The 20,279-nt window shown below is 39.3% G+C and overlaps 1 protein-coding gene across 1 annotated transcript; it reads right to left on the bottom strand.

Annotated features, from left to right (window-relative positions):
• Nucleotides 1-336: 336 nt before the first annotated feature.
• Nucleotides 337-18,973, bottom strand: Hyal4 (hyaluronidase 4). The gene is made up of 5 exons (NM_001100780.1): nt 18,926-18,973; nt 13,594-13,738; nt 10,075-11,077; nt 4,349-4,438; nt 337-2,316 (listed from the first exon to the last, which is right to left on the bottom strand). The coding sequence occupies exons 3-5, from the start codon at nt 11,026-11,028 to the stop codon at nt 1,915-1,917; spliced, it is 1,446 nt and encodes a 481-aa protein (NP_001094250.1). The 5' UTR covers nt 11,029-11,077; nt 13,594-13,738; nt 18,926-18,973; the 3' UTR covers nt 337-1,914.
• Between the last annotated feature and the right edge of the window lie 1,306 nt (nt 18,974-20,279).

Raw genomic sequence — 20,279 nt, 5'->3', positions numbered from 1 at the left:
TCCTGGTAGTAGTAGTAGTAGTGGTAGGAGGAAGAGTGGTAGCAGTAGTAGTAGTAGTGGTCATGGTAGTAGTAGTAGTGGTAGGAGGAAGAGGAAGAGTGGTAGCGGTAGTAGTAGTAGTGGTCGTGGTAGTAGTAGGAGTAGTGGTAATAGTGGTAGTAGTAGTAGTGGTAGGAGTGGGCAGTGGTAGTAGTAATAGTAGTAGTCATAGTAGTAATCTCTGACATAGATGTGGCTTCTTCTGGCCACAGTCTGTAGCCACATAACAAGTTTCAGGCCAGCCTACCTAACTTAAACTCTAACTCAAAATAAAATCACTGTTAAAGCACTTGCTTAGTTTGCATTAATCCTAACCTTTAATCCCTCTACTGGAAGAGAAAAAGATTTTTAAAAACATGCGTGAAGATTACAAAATGCTATGAAAACACATCATTAATTGAAACAGAATATAAAATATAATTATAGCCATACAAAAATCATTTTATAAGAAATATTAGTAAAAACTACATAAAAAGTTACCAGCTTACAGTAAGGTGTTTATTGGTGATTTCTTTGGTTATTGTTAAAATTTTGTAAATGCTCTGTAATGCTAATCACATCAACTTTCATATAAAAATGAATTTAATTTTTAAATAGCATATATATACATATATATAATCATGCCTTTCATTCACAGTATAATTAAGGCTTTGTTTGTTTCTAGTGTACATTTCAGAATTAAACTTTCACAGTCACCTCTGGCAAGCAGGGATCCTGAGTTGAAAGAGTTAAGAAAGAAGAGAAGACTCAAGTGGTATCCCTTCTTTATTAGTATCATCATATCTTTCTTGAGTTTCTCTTCCTATTAAATTATCTTTATGGAGAGAAAACTGTATCCCCTGAGAGTATCCCTCAAGGAACACAGCACAATGTCTAAGTGATTATAAATGGTCGCTGTCCACAGAAGGAAACAGCTTGACTGTTGCTTTAGTGTTCAAGAGATTGTCCTGGATCAGCTACATTACTAAGAACCCAGGAGTGCAAGGCAAATTACTGTGCTAATTCGCTGAGACAAGAATTATACTACCAAATTCCAGAAGATAAAGAGGGCTGTAAAGAACTTGTTAAGATTTATAACCCCACATAAAGAGTGAACAGCGTAATTCAAATCAGGTTCAAAGTGATTCTAAACCCAAATCTACTACTCAAAATTTATATGGGGAACAGAGGAAGACAAAGTAGCTGATTTTCCTTATACACTTTCTTTTCATAAAAAAGAAAAGAAAGAAAGAAAGGTTCCACTTTCAAACGTCAACAGGACTTCAGCTTTTGGATCTATAGTTCAGTGGATCCTGGACCTTTTTGTTTTGCAGACTGGTAAGGTCTGAGAAGGAAGAGGTTGATGGTTGTGATGAGTTGGAGTCAGCAACCTGAATTCTTTCTCTTGAGAAACCACACCAGTAGTAATCCTGTCCTCCATGAGTTCATCAGGGAAACAGACGCAAGTGAGGCGGAGGCTGGCCCAGTAGCACGGCGGTTCACCTCCTCTGATGAATTAGTTGACCGGGTCACGACTGTTGAACCAGGTGCTTACGTTGTAACCTGCCTGTAAATGAACTGCTTTCCTAGAAAATGTGCTTGAAATAATAAGCTTACTATTCATTTGCACACTTGTGCCTATATAATTAGAAAAAGAATAAACTTTGATTTAAATGCCATTGAAACATTCAAGTAAGAGAACAGAGTGCACTGCTTTATTCTCTTAGACCTGGCTTCCAACCAAAGTGTAGCAAAGAAGGTAAGAGGTTCCTATTCATGTTGTGACATAATGTTGATTTATAATGGCTCTCAGAGGAACTCAGAGGAGCATGTGAAATCCATCTGCTCCATAATACCCTACTTAAAAGGACACAATTCCCTTTAAAGTCAATTATGTCACAGCTGAATGCTTTGATGACCTGCTAGAGCTATCAGACACAGTGTTATTACTGAACTAGAGGAAACGGAAACCCCCGAGGGGCCACTGGCCTCTGTCATATCTCTACAGTCAGCCCCCTCATAGCCCTCATAACAGTGACATAGAAAATTCTCTGCCATGGCGGCTAGGTCAGCATCTGACGCTCTTCCCTTCACTACGAATTCTCTATCTGCAGAGGCCTCTATGTGGTAACTCGCAGGGTTCAAGTGGAGGTAATGAGCTGCTTTCCATGTCTTCCGTGCACACCTCCCATTGTTCTTGCAAAGATGACGACTGCACACTTCAGCTGCTGTGGTCACATTGATTACGTAGCTACCAAAATCAGAGTTCACAAAGCGGTTCACCTTTGTACAGTTCTCCTGGAAAGGTTAAAAAAAAAAAAAAAAGCTGTATTAGAGGTTTTAGAACCAGAGGCAGCTCTTTAGAATGAACTGAAAGGATGGCTTTGTCCTACCAAAAGTAGGTAAACTCTTGAATTCTGCAGTAACCCAAAGGTCTCAGAGCGGAAATGAGAAAGGCCCTAGAGGCAGAGGTTACAGTCAAAGTAGCTGAAGCAGCAAGCTAGACTGATCAACACGTAGGTCCTTGCCTTTCTTCAAGTCATACATTGTTTCCTTCCCTCCCTCCCTCCCCCCCTCCCTCCCTCCCTCCCGCCCGCCCGCCTGCCTTCCTTCCTTCCTTCCTTCCTTCCTTCCTTCCTTTCTTTTCCTAGCTGTCAAGGTAATGAGTAGTGTGAGATAGAAAGGAACAGACACAAAGCAGAATCCACATCAGAGCAGATGCTCCAGGCTGTTTCTTAGAAATTAGTTGCTGGGTTGGGGATTTAGCTCAGTGGTGGAGCGCTTGCCTAGCAAGCGCAAGGCCCTGGGTTCAGTCCCAAGCTCCGAAAAAAAAAAAAAGGAAAAAAAAAGAAAGAAAGAAATTAGTTGTTGTTGGTCTTGTTTTGTTTTGTTTTTTGCTTTGTTTTGTTTTTTGCTTTGTTTTGTTTTTCTGGTCATGTTAGAATCTGAGCTGTCACATTTGCTGATTTATTGTAGACCTCCCACCTATAGCATTCTGGACTTCTCTGTTAAGTATAATCAAACATAACCTGTTGTAGGTTCTACATTCCTACATACTACTAGACCCAGGAAAGCTAATAACACTAGATCATTCGTGTGTGTGTGTGTGTGTGTGTGTGTGTGTGTGTGTGTGTGTGTGTGTGTGTTCTAGTATATGTTCTACATAGAGGTTGCCTTGATTACATGTTATTTCCTGACAAAGCTCCACAAGTCTGCAGTTGAACCTCTGGCTCTCCGTATAAATCCCCACAGATGTGTGCGGTAGCTATTCTTCATTGTCAACTTGACTACATCTGGAATTAAATAAAACCCAGGTGACTGGGCCTACACCTATGGGAGGGTTTTTTGGGGTTTTTTTTTGTTTTTGTTTTGTGTTTGTATTTCTAATTAGATCATTTGAATGGGAACCCACTTCTAACCTGAATCTTTGAAATGGGAAGGTCCACCTCTCATCCAGACCACATCTGCTGGCAGCTTAAATAAAGGACATGAAAGAAGGGAGCAAGCTGTCACTTTGCCTGCTTGGTCTCACTCTCACTAGCAAGTCCATTCTGTTCCTGACCTTAGGCCCTGCTTCTTCAGGATTCTGACACATACTGAAGACAAGCTGAGGCATTCAGTCTCCTGAACTGATCAACTACTAGATTCTTGAACCTTCTGTTGGTAGACAGCCTTTGGTGAATCCCAGTGTATGGACATACATATGTATATATGCCTATATATGTGTGTATACATATATATATTCTATGAATATATGTATATATTAATTAGTATATTATATGACCATACATTGATTTTAATAAGTTCTGTTGCTCTAGAGTCTAGAGATCTAGAGAGCCCAGCTGGCTTCTCTATAGGGAAAAAAAATACTTTCAATGGGACCGTTTAAAAGTTTTCTGTTTCTGCTTCTCCAGATAGGATACAACCTATTTCATGTAGTGGTCCAATGCAATAGATCTTGTATCAGAAAAATCTGTGGTGATCAATAACAGTTCTACTACTAACTAGTCTGGTTAGCTGTCACCCTGCTTGATTTCCCCTTGTCTCCTTGTCTATGAATGAGTAGTCATTAGCTTTCATGACCATGTTGTGAGCGGATCCAAAGCAAACAAAACAGAAAACGTTACTCTCTTAGCATATGATAAATAGTAAAGAAATAATTGTGTTATGATCTCTATCTTTTCAAAGTTAATATTTTTAGACAGATCTAGGTACTAGGCACAGGTTTTAAGTTTTATCCCAAATCTGGCTTCCTCTGGGAATAATGAGAGCTTTGATTAGAGTAATGTCTACAGAAAACAGAACAATCTACCCTAAGGTACTGACTTACCGCAGATGAAGTTAAATTCATGTCTCCCCAAACAACAATGCCTGCAGCTCCCAACGCAGCACTTTCTCCTATGGTACTAATTAGATCTTGCTGGATGGGAGAGAACAGAGTTGATCAGTCATTGGAAGATAAATCACTAGTAATTACAATTATAGGCTGAGATAAAATGCTCCCTAGATATCACCCCCTGCTTTCTTAGAGGAACATAAATGTCAAATAGACTGATGCTCAGAATCATATTCTCAGACCACAACAGTGTGTGTGTGTGTGTGTGTGTGTGTGTGTGTGTAGTAGCCTTGGCTGCTCTGGAACTCACTATATAAATAAGGCTAAACTCAGACTTATAAGCGATCATCCTGCCTTTGCTTGCCTCTGAGTACCTGGATTAAGAATGCATGCCTGGCTAATATGAATATTTTTAAAGAAAAAATATTACACTTTAATAGGCAGGCTATTGTTTTTAATTTAATAGGCAGGATATAGAAATAGTCACCAAAAGTTTTTTCTTTAAACTTGATTGGGGACAGTTGCTCACAAGCAAATATATAAATGCCTACACAGAATCTAAAGACTTTTCTCTTCCAGAAAGAAGTCTTTAGCTTCCTTCTGTCACTTACCTCTGCGGGGTATCATGAGCACAGTCACTCAGGTGGCTTCTTGTCCTTTTGAATCCAAGCCAGGCAAATGTACAGTGCTTAATGTCTCTGTGCTCTGACTTTTTCAACCTTTATATTTGGCCCCTGACACTATATTTTATTTTAAAGTACTGGATATAATGGGGCTTATCTAATACTCATCTGGCAATGACAAACTTACAAGGGTTTCTCCAAATATGGTTAAGATAAAGGATTTCGAGTTTTCAGTAGGAGGAATTTGTGTTTTATCATTTAAAGACTACCTTAGTGCCTAAACACGATTGTGGACCTATGAAATATAAGAGAGTTGGGTATAGAAATTAGTTAGAGAGAAATACAAGCAAAGAGAGCAAACTCTTTTACTTTGGCCCCTGACACTTCTCCAGTATATCAAACAAATGAACAATTTACAATGTTCATCTTCACACAGATATTTACAGACATTTTTTCCTGGAGATTTGTGAAACGTGAAGAGGGAGTTAAGTTGAAACTAATTTACCTTTGTGGTTCATATCCACTTCTATTCTCCATGACCCATATCATCTGACAGCACACAGAACAGGAAGGGGAGGTTCTTTGGGGCTCAATTGAGATAATGTACATTAAAAGGCTTTGAAAATTGTCAACAGTCTGGTAAATACAAGCAGAAGAGGAATCACCCATAGTGCCCAGATTGCAGACTGCAAGTACATCTGTTGACTCAAAGATGTAAGAAAAATGCAGACCACTGACACGATACAGCCTTGAGACTAGCAAGATGATAGTTACACACTGTGATCAGAAGGAAGTCTCCCAGTCTTCCTGGGATTAAGGAGACATTATCAAAGGAGAGACCGGCCATAGCATTTACATCTTGTACTTATGTCATTGATTTACATTCACTAGATATGGAAGTTACAGATTTATGTGATGATAGTCATACTTTCTAAGGTTACATTAGTTTAAGTATGACAGTCCTTTAGTGCCATTATGAGAAGGGGTTTACTAGGACAGATCGAAGACATAGCCAGTTTTCAAGCACATTTTCACCAAACATGAGGCAGTAATTTTTTTGAAAGACTGATTGTCATATTGATTTACTGTAATCTGGCAGAGATCAAGTTGATAACAGACCAGGTATAGTCTGGGGATCAGAACAGCAAAGACACTAGAGAAATGCCTTTGGGAGTCTAAAAGGACCACCTAAGAGTTAGAACCTCATGGATAGCAAGAAGAAAGGAACAAAGTGGTTGTAGCCAAAATGGACCCCTGGGTCCCAGTATGGCCTCTGGCCTCTGGGCTTTACTGCTCACGATCCTCAGATTCAAATCACTGTTTCAGAAGTGGATAAGTACTTCGGTTGTAGAACCAAAGAGAACAAAACCATTCTGGCATTAATCAGAAAACTTCCTCCATCCATGCTAGCTAGTTTCAAATAGTGCCGAGATGCCAAGCAGGCTACTGGTAGAAAAAAAAGACATCAATGGCCTCGCCTATCACAGTGGTAGGTAATACTGTTGCAATACCACCCACCAAAGCAAGATCCACCCAGTGGTACGATAATGTCTTATCTGTTAGACAGGTAACCAACCACTTTGCGCTTAGATTTGCAGCCCACTCCACAGGAGGGAATTCATATCTAGGAATGAGATCCTGGACAGAGGCCTAGGACTGGTGAGGCCATAGGCCTTAGAGAGAAGCCTACGACTGCACTTTTGCTGAGCGGTCATATTGCCAAGCTGTCTGTAATCACTTGTATTTATTATATCCTATTCTTAACTCCAGTCAAGGGACCTTCTTTAGGCAGTGAACAATGATTCAAACAATTCACAATTGTTTCAATGTAAAGAATAAGAGTTTATGAGTGTAGGACATTATGTCGATCCTCCGCACACTCTACCGTTCTAAGGCTTAGGAAACATCATGGATATGGGGGCATAAAGGAAGCCAGAGCTAGTAGGTGAGGAGGAGTGCTTTGAAACGCTGCCTTCTCTATACAGTATGGCTACTGCACTCGTGAACTCACAGAAGCTATGGTTTCTTGAACAAGATCAAGCTATTTAAAATTCTAGTCTTACAGGGGGTAGAGAACCCATGTGGCCCCACTCCTACTTGAGAAACTATTGGTGGTTGTTGGAGAGATAGGGAATCATTTGTCTTTGAGGCTGTAGCTACTAGAAAGTGGCTAATGATCCCTTAGATGGTTCCATACTCATATACAAGCAGATAGCGAGAGACCAGTTCTTGGTTTCATACTCCATTGTAGAGAACCTGACCTAAGGTTGAACTCTCTAGCACCAGTTTCCAGGTTACTCCCCAACAAACTTGTGTCTCCAGGTTACAACCCTGCCCCTGGCATTTTACTTCCTAACCACCACCAATCAAGAGGAAAGCAGAAGTTAAGTTTATGGTTTGGCTCCCAGCACCAGCCAATTATTTTAAAGGGCAACACAACTCCATAAGAGCCCCACACACACACCCAATCAGATATGTGCCAGGCTAGAAACCCCCTCGCTTGCTTGCCATTTCCTGTAACACCTTGTCCTACTGAGAGCTCAGGGCTTCGTCCTCAGGTCCTGCAGCGTCACAGATGGAGGCGTGGCCTAAGCTCAAGCTAGTGCGATTGCATTGGGATTGACTCCTTGGTGGTCTTTTGGGGCTCGCAAACGGGCTCTACCATAACACTAACTGGACTGAGTGTGCTATTAAAAAGGAAACTTGAAATGAGAAGGGCATGTATTGAAAGGAAGACCAGGGAGAGTTTGAGGGGCAAAGTGCAGGGTGGATATAATCAATTTACATTGTGTATATGTAAGGGGGCAAAAGGAAGTAAAGGGTAGGAGGATGCCTTAGAGGAATCGTTTTTCATACTTGGTTTTTGGTCCCTGGTGTTTACCAGAGCTTATATTAGAAAGTACTGTACTAGTGGGATATATAATGAAGAAACAGAGTCAATATGGAACTTACTTTATATGATAACAGAGAAATTAATTGCTTACGGAAAAACATTTAAATCTTCAGCCACAGAAATAATTTTCATCGTTTTTATAGAGCATGACATCACGTTCTGTCTAGACTGAATTTATATGTTGGCAGTATGGGCCATCTTCCCAGTGAAATGAGGTATCACTGCCTCTGTACTGTTCGCCAAAGCTTTGACTGCTGCCTGAGATTCTTAGATAGCCCATGGTCAAGTTCAAGGCTTTGATGCTTGTTTTAAAATGATAGCTATTCCACCTGTATTTCTGAAGGGATTCAAATTTTCACATACCTTTCCTTATTTGATTTTTATCATTCTTCTGTTAGATCAGTGGGGTAGATGGTCCCAACCCTTACTCTGTAGTTGTTTTGTTTTGTTTTGTTGGTCCAGGTGGTTTGTTTTTTGTTTTCATTTGTTTTGTTGTTGTTGATAACCAAGAAGCTGAGTTCTGGGAAGGTTAAAAGATGTGCTACCCAATCCTCACTGGGTGCATGCATTCTGAAAGGCAGACATATTGCAGAAAAAAAAATGGAAACCCTTCATAGTCGTTCAGAGTTTGGAACAAATGAGCATCAGATATTTTTAAAAACTATGAGTAGATTATTTTTTATGATTGGTTGAGTACAGTGGTGTGCATGCTAATGTTTTTAAATGCTGGAACATAGCTCCCCTTTCAGAATGAGATGAGGCCCAAATTCTGATGACGCTTTCCTGGGAAGGAAGAGTACGATTTCTGAGCTGTCACTATTAAAAAAAAGTTATCTTGCCTTGTGCAATGTGCAGAATGCACACTGTGCCTTTCAATTTTAGAGTTCTTTTTTCAAAAATAAATGAATTCTCACTAAAGAGACATTATTGACCTAAATATATGAATATATGTATGTATGTATATATGTGTGTATATGTAAAAAATATACTTTCTGGTATATATAACATGTATAGAATAATAAATAAGCATATGTAAGTATGTTTTCCAGTTCCAGAGCCATGGTGGTTCTGTAAAAATTGAGATATCATTTCCAAACCTCCCAGAAGTGATCTCTTGCCATTCTTGATTCAATTTTCACAGCTCATTTTGGAGGTTAGTGTGAGTTTCAGACAAAACGGAAGACTGTCACCTTTTGGATAGTGTTAAAGGCATAGATAGCATTTTCTCTACTTCCCACCGATGTGCAGCCTCTGCTTTTAATGGGCATGCACATAAAGCCCATACATAAGTGTTTCCTAAGCATCCACCTGAGGTTGTCAAGCACTCAAAACACCTTTTGTCTTGTAGCACAGGCTGGTCAACTGAAATTTATAATAAGGAGAAAAAAGAAATGCCTCTGTTGAACTATCTCAAACCCTTTGGTGTAGAGTAAAATGGAGAAATACTATTACATCATAAATGGGATGGCCGAAACAGGTTTCAAGTTTTCTCAGTTTGGAAATATATATACCTTAGTAGTAAATCTACTCTTTTTCCTAGAAGTTACTATTTAAGTGACTAGACCAGCAAATGGAGAGACAATCAGGGTGAAAGTCACTTGGTTTAAAGACTGCTCTTCCGAAAAGTATGAGGTCTCTGGCAACATATATAATTTGAATGAAAATAATCAGTCACAAAGACAATCCACTCAGAGTTTTACCTGAGTTGTGAAACTATTCATGGTTAACATCAAATTTCTAAGCCCACACTGCTTTACCAGATTTTCATTAGCAGATCGGAGAAGTAACTGTATCTAAGATGGTTCAGTCTACAAGCTTACATATGTTCTTTATATTTAGAATGTCTTTCATTCTACTTTTACATGTATGGCCAAATGGTCCCATATTAAAACATCCTCTCTAACTTTTTAACCTGCTCACTACAAATTATTTTAATAATCTCCCACAATAACCAGTCATAGGGAATTCAATAGCTGCTAGCACCATAGGCTAGTTTCTTCTACCTCGGTGTGTCCTATAAAAAGGAATGCTAATAAGAAACATAAAACATTTACTTTCCACAAAGGGAGAGTCTAAACAGATCAGTAGTTTAGAAAGATGCTAGCTTTACACTAATAGTGTTCTTCAAAGGACAAAATTAACAAAGAAATGCTTTGTTTTAGATACAGAAGAAGTCCTGCACTAAGGGGCAAGGACAGTCTTACCTTAGAAAGGAAAAGCAAAGGTTCCTCTTTGTAGCCCAGCCGTGTGTAGACAAATACGGGCAGAGCATAATCATGTGATGTCATAGTAGAGATCCTCAGTGATTCACGCACCCGAAATTGTGAGAAGTGCAAAGTATTTTCACTGTCTGCAAAGGATTTCCTAATACTAACAGCAGGATACAGAGCAGTACTGCTGTTCCAGAGCCAAGAGAGGTCATTGTTCCTCAAAACTTCCTCTTCTGGGCATGACCCGGTATAGTTTGTAGCATAAAAATTGTAATTGTGGCAGTCAGGATACAAGTAATAACCCCAAAAGCCCTTGGGTCTGCTCTTAATTCCCAATTTGATAGTTTCCTCCATGAAAGCTTTTGCACTTTTCTCAAAAGTTGCTTTGGCTAAATATTCAATATCAGCAGTGGATATGTTCTCCTTCATATCAGAAATAAGAGTTCTTGACTTCTGTCTGTAGATATCCTTGGTGTTCCAGTTCCGGGCCCACTGTGGGCGCCAATATTCCCAGTCTATAACAGCAAGTCCACTGAAATTTTCAGAAGGGATGTAATAATTAATATCCTGGTAAGCCTTTTCCAGGTGTACCTGTAAGCTTGTGTTTTGGGGAAGACCACCATTGATGGGTACCCCTTCTGATGTATACCATGGGTAAGATCCCAATTTGTTGGCATAAAATATAACAACATTTTGCCTCCTGTCTTTGAGCCGAGGGCTTCCAACCATCTGAAACACTTTTAAGTTCACTGCCAAATTATATTTTATCAAACACAGGTCTGTTGGAGCATTCCAAGCAGCTATAAAAGGTTTCCTTTGATAAACTGGAAGTCGAGCAGGTTTTAGGGATGAGATAGACTTCAGGATAAAAAATATGAGCAGCCCTGATGTAAGATGTACTGGTTGAACAACACAGCGTCTTAATTGTCCTTCAGACAATAGTTGCATGATAAGATAGAAACTTACACTACCTCTTCTTCAACGTAATCCAAAAGGCCTGTGGAGAAATTTAGTTTTCCATTAGTGGTTACTCCTAAGAGCAGGGATGCTGTGACTGCTTATTTATATTTTCAAAGAACGATTTATTTTAAAATTATAACAATTTGGATGAATGAACTGAGATGTAAAATCAAGTGTCATGATCAAGTTTCTACTCAGGGATAAGGAAAAGAATTCAAAACGTGCCTAGCAGCTACAAAACCTTTATATCCATAATAAAATATGAAGAAGATGTGAGGTCCGTGATGAAAAACAGATGTGAAATAATACTTACAATCACATTGGAAAACTTGCCAATATGAGGCATTACAACTTAAAACGCTTTAATTGCTTTCTTATAACAATTATATAACAATCTGTGATTGCACTTTGATTTCCCAAAAGAGGAAACTAAGACAGAAATGGAGAGCTCTGATTGATGTCCCATCACGTGAAAGATGAGGCCATACAAGAAAATGCTATAGGGAATGCTTGGATAGGTTAGAGGAGTGACTACCCTGGCTGTGAGGGATGTAAGAAGAAAACTGAGGTCGGTGACAAGGAACACATCAGTGGAGGTGCACTCAGGATGAATGAGTACCAGATGGAGAGTTGTCATGTTTCCCTTTCAGTCTTCTGGGAGAAACTGCAGAAGAACTACTTTTAGGTGGCTACAGCAAAGACCTTATTGGTGTGAAGTGTTCTGTTGTACCAGGGAAATGGTATGCCTTATGCTTTAAGTATGCCATCATGATGTTAAGACTTGTAGCAGACATTTGCTGATTAAGAGCTGAGGAAAAAGATTCCTTTCCAGTTCCTTTGTGGTAAATTCTGTAGTGAAATGTGGAGTGAAATAAATATTGGGTAGCTTCATGGGTTACCTAGAATTTTTATTCACATTAGTATGCTAGACCTGAAAAATGCTATGAGTTTTGGTTGGTGACCTCTGGTGGTTAAAATGATAATTGCATACAATAACTGAAATTCTCCTAAGTCAGAAGAGGTTTCATAGGAAGATCCTCTATCAGAGTTTCTGGTTTGAAGTAAAATCTACCATATGTGAACAGAAAAGTTCTGCACCAAGAGAACAATGTAGGCATAAAACAGCAGAATCATGGACATTAAACGCTCACCAAAACGCTCATCAGATCCAGTTCTAAACAAAGAAAGGTGTTTGTGTGTGTGTGTGTGTGTGTGTGTGTGTGTGTGTGTGTGTGAATGTGTATGTGTATGTGTATGCAAGTGCTCTTGCCTGCTCATGAATGTGTGAAGACCAGAGGTCAATGCCCAGTATCTTGCTTTATTACTCTCTCAGTTTTTTAAGACAGTAAGCACTTCTTTCTGAACCTTAAACCCATTTATTCATCTAGGTTGCTGGCTAGTGACCTTTAGGATTCCACCCATCTACATTGCCCCAGTGCTGGGGTTACAGGTGAGTTCCACGGCATCTGCTTTTATGTAATTGCTGGGGATCCAAACTCAGGTTCTCATACTTCTGCAACAAGCACTTTTCTCATGGGACCATCTCCCTCAACTCCCGTCCTCAGTGCTGGAATTTTATCACCATTATCAACACCACCGCTTAGACTCATTGAATCCCAAGATCTCAACTCAAAAGCTTGAGTAGGATGTATCTAGGCAGTTCTATCGAGGTCCAAATCAGCATCAAAGCTCTACTGAAAGCTGGGGAAGCATTTGGACTTTGGGGCTTACTTGGTGAAACGATATTTAAGAAGTCCTAAAGTAAAGTGAAACATTCAAATGTCATTTTTAATTAGGTATTTTCTTTCATTGGATAGATCTCTACAGCCTGAAGATGAATAACACTACTCTACCTACTAGCATACAACTGAATTTTGCTTCAAGCTTCCTCAGGTCCCCTTCCCCTCACCCCATCCATGCATCCACAGCCCCTGCTTCTGAGCCCTGCTGTACCTCAACCGGTGGAAGTGCAGATCACTGCCTGACTTCCGCACCTAATCATAATCATCCCATAGCAACCTGCCTTTGCTTCCTGGCCTCCCCATGCTCCTCTCATGAAAGTCTATTTCTTTAAATGCGTCTTTAATTGGCGGAATTGAGAGAGATTTGATAACATATTGACAGAATGGATGGGTGAGGAGTTTAACCTGGGTTTGCCCCTAAATTCTATCATCTGTTTCTCTCTGCTCAGGAGCCGGGTTTACGGGGGAACATAAAACCATCTCTGAAGACATTTTGGAGGCCTTTAAACAAAAGAAAAAGGAAGTAGGTTTCTTTTTTTTTTTCTATTTTTCGGAGCTGGGGACCGAACCCAGGGCCTTGCGTTTGCTAGGCAAGCGCTCTACCACTGAGCTAAATCCCCAACCGGAAGTAGGTTTCTTGTCAGCTCTCTTCACCCCATAGAGAAAGGCATGCTCATGAAGGCTTCTTTACTACTATACTGTGATTTTTGGCTTCACAGTTCCAATGTTGCCCACTGAAAGATGAACACTACAAAGGCCACAGAAAGGTGAAATGTGTTTCCAGGAACCCCTCCAGCCCCTACGATCTTACCTCTTTGGTTTACTCTTCCAGATAGTGAAGACGGCGAGTACGTGGCCCTTGGGTGGAGTCTGCCACATACAGACAGGGGTCAGCGAAGAAGCCACTCTCCTCTATTCCTCTCAGCAGAACAGTTGTGATAAACTATGTTTAAAACCTAAAATGAGTAAACCAACACTCAGAAGCTGTTGAAACCATGGAGCCTGACTTTAGATGGGGTAATTTCACAGGCTAGCAAAGATAGGCTAGTTCACTGTCAAGCCACGATAAAAGTGAGTCAGTGTAAGGGCCCCTTTAAATCGTGTTCAAGCAAGGGAGGTGTTGGTGTCAGGGTTGCAATGCACGAATTCCAAACACATCTGTCTCAGAGGAACAAATGACTACAGAGATGGTTCTGCTCTTGTGGTTTTCTGTTTATTTGCTTGTTTGCAGTCTTAGGAATGAAATCCGAAGTCTTGCGCATAACCACTCTTCATTACTCACACATTGACTCCCTCTGGGTACATTCCCCCTCCCCACTCTTAGACTCTCTCAAGTCACCCAACCAAAGTTGAAGTCCTACAGATAGCTCTCTCTGACATCCTTTTGCCTGTGGTGCCTGGAGATATAAACATTCTGTTTCTTCCATAAGCAATAAGCCCCCTTAATTGAGTACTAGTATGCCCTGATGGTCTTCGAATCTCTGGACCCTTAGCATTCATGCAAGCAATATTTCAGTAAAACAAACTGAGCCTAGTTCTGGAAGGATCAGGATGACTATAAAGTACTTCCTGTGATGACCCCAAAAGACTGTTGATTCAAAGTGTTATGAGTAACAGTATTATGGTGTTTTTAACAATCGCCACTTTTTTGGGGGGGAAAAGGATGTGTTTTAATGAATAAAGATATTTACATATCCAGATAACTTTTGTTCATTTTAGTTTACGATATGGCTTCAGGTAGAACATATTTTCACTGCTCATAAATTCTAACCTTTAAAGTTAATTTTACTCTCAAAAATTTTGTTCAGAGGAAGTAGATATTCTTGCACAGAACAATTCAATATATTTTTGTTTAGCTCAGCATTGCTAGTAATACTGAGAATTAGGAAAAACATATAAGTATCTAGTACATAGTGTTATTAGTTAATCATCTGTATATAGCAAAACATTTTCTTTTTATGTTTCTAATTTTTGAAAAATACGTAGAACATATAAAATTTAATAATCAGTAAAAGTAAGTTGTTTGCAGTTTGGACAAAGTATACCACTAGTTGTCACCTATAGCTTCACTTTAAAGGCAAACTAATCTTTACTAAATTAATCCTGTCAATCCATGAGCTTGGGAGATCTTTCCATCTTCTGAGATCTTCTTCAATTTCTTTCTTCAGAGGCTTGAAGTTCTTTTTTTTTCCGTTTTTTCTTTATTAACTTGAGTATTTCTTATTTACATTTCGAATGTTATTCCCTTTCCCGGTTTCCGGGCCAGCATCCCCCTAACCCCTCCAACCTGAATATATGTATTTTCTTCTTTGGTTCTGATGAGAAACAAATCCAGCACCTTGTACATGTCCATGGAAAACAGCACTCTATCCCTGAACTATATCTCTACCTTTGTTTACTTTTTCTTGGTTGTGTTTAAATTTTGTATTATTTTTGTTTGGGAGACTAGATCTTTCTTTGCACTAAGGCTGACCTTGACCTGTAATCTTCCTGTCATCATCTTCCAAGTGCTGGAATTAAATTATTCCTTAGTCTTGACGATAGCTCAATTTTTTCCTTTTTTTATTCATGCATCAAGGACAGTGCATATTAAGATTAAAGAAATTACCCAGCAAAAATTTTAAAACTCATACTCTCCTGACATCATCATAATACATTGCAGAAGAAATCTAATGCTCTAATTTATAACCCTTCTTTTTCTTTTACCTGATGTTGGGATTTAATTTTCCAACACCTTTTTAAGATGTCAAGGGAAATTAATAAAGGTTGACAGAGATATCCTAGAGTTCTCAGTCCCTTGGAGATCCAACAGATGTGATTTTACTTTCAAACTCTCAAAGAAAGTATAGTTCACTGTGGTGTTTTCCTAAACATTATAAAATACATAAATATTTATCAAGCTGAAAAGCAGGTTGAAGCTGGTGATCTCAAAGCTGCATTGGCAATTCTGTAGTAGTAATTGCTAGGTTACAATCCAGTAACAGTCACTGGAGCAACAGCCTATAAGAAGCATGCTTTTTCCTTATGAATTCCTTCCCTTTTAAATGTCATAACTCAATGAGCTGGGTTTCTGCCTGCTTGGAAAAAAAAAAGGTAGGTAGATAGATAGATGATAGATAGATTGATAGATAGATAGATAGATAGATAGATAGATAGATAGATAGATAGATTCTCAATGGGTTTTTCTCATAATGTTTAATTAAAAATTTAGCACCAATTGTATTGCAATACAATCCATTTTATTATCATATCTCTTGAAGGCCTGTAATTTATAAGTGTGTCCAGAATTTTCTATAAGTCTGTTTCACAACATAATCAAGGAACACCAGTATGCCTTCGTTTTAAACAAATTTTAGAACTACTGTGATATCTGGGTTCCTTTCTATTCTTCTCAAAATAAGCTTTAACTTTGTAAGTATATAATATTAACCATTTCCGGGTCTCCTGTTACAAAGCTATTTCCTCTGGATGGAAACCTTCCCTCATAGAGGGAGTGTTGGTACTCACAGGGCTCCAAACATTCACAGGAAATTCGTAAGAAGTGCCAAGCCACTCCACAAAGCTCTGTAATTCCCAAATAGCTGCGGCGGAGGACACCTCTTGGTGGTGAGCATTCATACAACTTACAAGAGGAACTGGTTGTACAGCTCTTTTGAGTAATCACCTATCATCTGGAGGCTGAGCCTCCATGGCGAGCATTTCCTGTGAAGTGGGAAGGAAGCTTCTCAGTGATGGGCAGCCACCCAAGAGCCATTCACGGTCCAGAAAGTCACTCCGTGCCTATGTTCTCACAAGCATCCCTGATAAACTCACTGGTGATGAAAGCCAGATTTGGGTGGGAACCTGTCTTTGCTATGTCGGTGTTCTCTATTTGGAATAAATAACAACGTTTCTATGCATCTTCTCAGGAAAATTCACATAATACTAGTAAATGGAAACTTCACTGTTTTTCAATATAAGTCATACTTCTTTGTGAAGCAGAACCATTTTGTTTTTTTTTTTAAAGAAATGCCATCTAAGAGAGGATATAAACTCTAATTCTTTAGCACAAATATATGGAGTCCTGCTCACTCGTTCATTGCCTCCCTGAAATCCCGTGTCACACTCGCTGCTTGAGTTTCCTCAGGGACAACTTTCTTACCCTGCACAGCCATGTCACTGAATTGAACAGACTCTGGGCATCTTACAGCTATGCTCTGCTCTCCCACATGCCACCGATGTATGCCTGACCGTACAGCGTTCTCTGACTTTATAACCACCTTCTAACTGAAATATCTCCGTCAGCCTTCAGATGGTAAGTTATCAAGTTCATTAAAGCTACCTAATCTGAAAAGGCTTTGGTACCTAAACAAAGGGTTAATGAAATAATCCGTGTACTACGTCCTTTTCTTAGTTCATTTTTTTTAAAGGTTTATATCTTGAGGGATTAGTTACATAGTATTTCATCTTTGTCTAAGGTCCTGGACATAGACTTTCAGCATCCTTTCTGGATTAATGAGAAACCCCAATGTGGCAAGTAAATGTGGCAAGCAGTGTATGCTATCTTATAACCAGGGAATTAAACTCCTGACCAAATAGCAAACAGTTAACTAAGTATTAATTTGTGTCCATTTTTTAAAGGTCATCGGATAACTGGATCTCTACCTTAGGCTTGGTACATGTACAATAGTAAAGAAAATGAGTTTCTATATTAGTTGTAGAATCATACATTAATCATCAATGCAAAGGAAATGTCCTTTCAAACAAATGAGTTTTGACTTTTTACAATAGGTTTTTACTTCCCCAAGATTACAAATTGCACCCTGGATAGTTACAAGCCTTGCAACTTGAAAACAAATCAACTGCCAGGTGGGTGGGTGGTGCACACCTTTAATCCCAGCACTTAGGAGACAGATGATCTCAGTGAATTGGTTCAAGGCCAGCCGAGTCTACAGAGTGAGTTTCAGGACAGCCAACGTTACACAGAGAAACCCTATCTCGAAACAAAACAAAACAAAAATAGTAAAGTGATTTGGAATTATAATTCCCCCATGCAATGTAAGAGGATCTTCTCACATGGGGAAGCAATAGAGAAATGTACCAAGCACCAGTTCTGGGCTGCACTGACATGACCATGACAGGTTTTGAAATACCTATGCAAAGAAAGGAAGTGTCCAGACTGGAGTAGCCAGTTCCTGACACACCTGACATACTCTACCAAAGAAACATTGCCTCATGTGTTCTTGTCATTCTATTTCGTGAAAGAATCTTAGAAACTATCTTACCAACTAGGAAGAGGGGTCACATAAACATGCTCACATACACATATTTTTTCTAAAAAAGATGAGACAAAAGTACAAAAGTACAAACTGGTTCGAGAAAGACAGTCAGAGATTATTCTCTACTCAGTTGCTTTCGGAGTGGTTGGGTAAAATTTAAACCTATTTTTGTGATAGAAACTATAGAACTATAGAAACTATTTTGTGATAGAATCTATTTTCTGAAGCCTTTCAATAATACATGTTTCCTAAGAACTGTAACATTTTCTATAAACAGCAGCCCTCCAGTATTAATCATTGTGATAGATCAATAATTACAGAATAGATTACAAGACATTACTAAAGATTATGAAAACTATTTTATTGAATAAATGCACTGCTACTGTAATGGAAATTGTTAGCATGAGGAATTTTTTACCACTAATTATTACAAAATGATTCAAGTGTGTAGCACTCCAATAAACCTGCGTTGCAGCTGTTTACCAGGCCTGCTTTGCGAAATACCATTTACCACCTCAGAACTTACGGCCGTGACACATGCTACAAAATCCTGCTTTTCAGAGAAACTCTAAACATAAAAGAGAAGTAACCCAGCTTGACTAAACACAAAAGCGAGAATATTTTCAAATATAAATATGTAGTGGATAAAAATTACTAAATTTAATTTACAACTACCAGGGACAAACACATTTTCTAAGATCCTGGATTCCCAAAAGTAGTTCATATTTAAGAAGGTACTTCAGTTGAACAATAAAAGTTAGCTAAAAGAAGAAAGTGGAATATTCAAGGAAGTGAAGATTAGTTTCCTTCTAGTTGTTGTAAGAAGACATTTTGAAAAACAATCTTTAAAAATTTTTTTCAGACGGAGCATAAAGTATAGTTTACCTTTGCTTTTGTTTGCCTGCTGGTCCTTTATTCACCTGCTCCAGAGCAGTGGCTGGAGCGGCCAGGATGTCCCAGCACTCCCGGAAGCCTGTCATTACAGGGCTGACTCAGTCCTCCAAGCTAAACAAGAGGCTTCCATTAAATCTCTTTATAATCAAAGTCAGGCTCCCTTCAAACTATCTTGGTATAAATGAGCACTGCTTCCTTAAAATATCCAATTTAGATTCGCTGACCCGAGCAGGGAGAAAAGACAACTGATTGGGATTCCAATGGGAAGCAGTCAAGAGGACTGCGTGGGTAAGATTTCCAGAAGGAAGAGCAAAAGGGGGTCAAAGGCTTTGTGCGCCCTATGTTATTTTAACAAACAGACCCTCATGTGCCGGCCTCAACAACAGAATCACTGACCTCAGCGGGTCATTCCATATCATCCTGAGAAAATGACCGAATCAACCAGAACTGGCGACTCAAGGTGATGAGTTGAGCGGGTATTTGTAATGATGTGCCATTCTCTGCTCCCGGGATTAGACAAAATAAATATAAAGCTGGATACAAGAAGGGTTGATAAGACTTACACACTGAAAACAGATGCGATGAGGAAATGCGAAAAATGAAACAGAAATAAACAAGGTCCATAGAAAAACAGCACTGTGGAGTCCTCAGCTATTCCTTCCTTAAAAGACGCTTCCGCAGTAGAAAAGGAAAACACATGGCGTGGATGGAAGGCAATTCTCAGAGTTATCTGTTGGAATATTGTTTACAGATCTCAGAACAGCCAGTCGTCTTTGCCATTCCCCAAATATGTACATTGTCAAGCAGGACTGATACCCATCAGAATATTTAAACAGCTCTTCCTCTATAAGGGCTCCACTTGTGATTTGGATCAAATGCAAAAGTGTAGTTTAAATGCAGAAAGGTGGTCTCCCTAGTGCGCATAGAAAGCAGGCTGTTCAGCTCTCTGGGAATTAACACTCTTCTCTCAGGATAATTCCCTCCTTCCTTTGGTAATTATGGGAGTTCCTACCAACCTGTGTGCCTTCCACTCACGTGCATCAGATGGAATGCTACTTGTGGACATGCCCCAGTCTTTATCACAAAGATCATCTCCCATGCAGTACAGAATTCTGTTTCGTAAGTGGCTCAAGCTCGGGAGTTAAATCCCTATGGTAGATTTTTTTCAACAACTTGAGTCCTTCAAGGATATGATGACCAAGGACTACCAGACATATAATACTAACCAACAGTGTGAAGGAGAAGAAATTAAGAAAGTGAAAACTGGTACTAGAGAATGGGGAAGTGGAGATAAAATACATAACACTGACAACATTTAAAAAAAAAAATGAAGTGTAGTGATGGC

The sequence above is a fragment of the Rattus norvegicus genome, chromosome 4, assembly GCF_036323735.1.
Source record: "Rattus norvegicus strain BN/NHsdMcwi chromosome 4, GRCr8, whole genome shotgun sequence".
NCBI classification, from domain to species: Eukaryota; Metazoa; Chordata; class Mammalia; order Rodentia; family Muridae; genus Rattus; species Rattus norvegicus.
The sequence above is the reverse complement of the archived record's forward strand: the minus strand, read 5'-3'. Positions and strand labels throughout refer to the sequence as shown.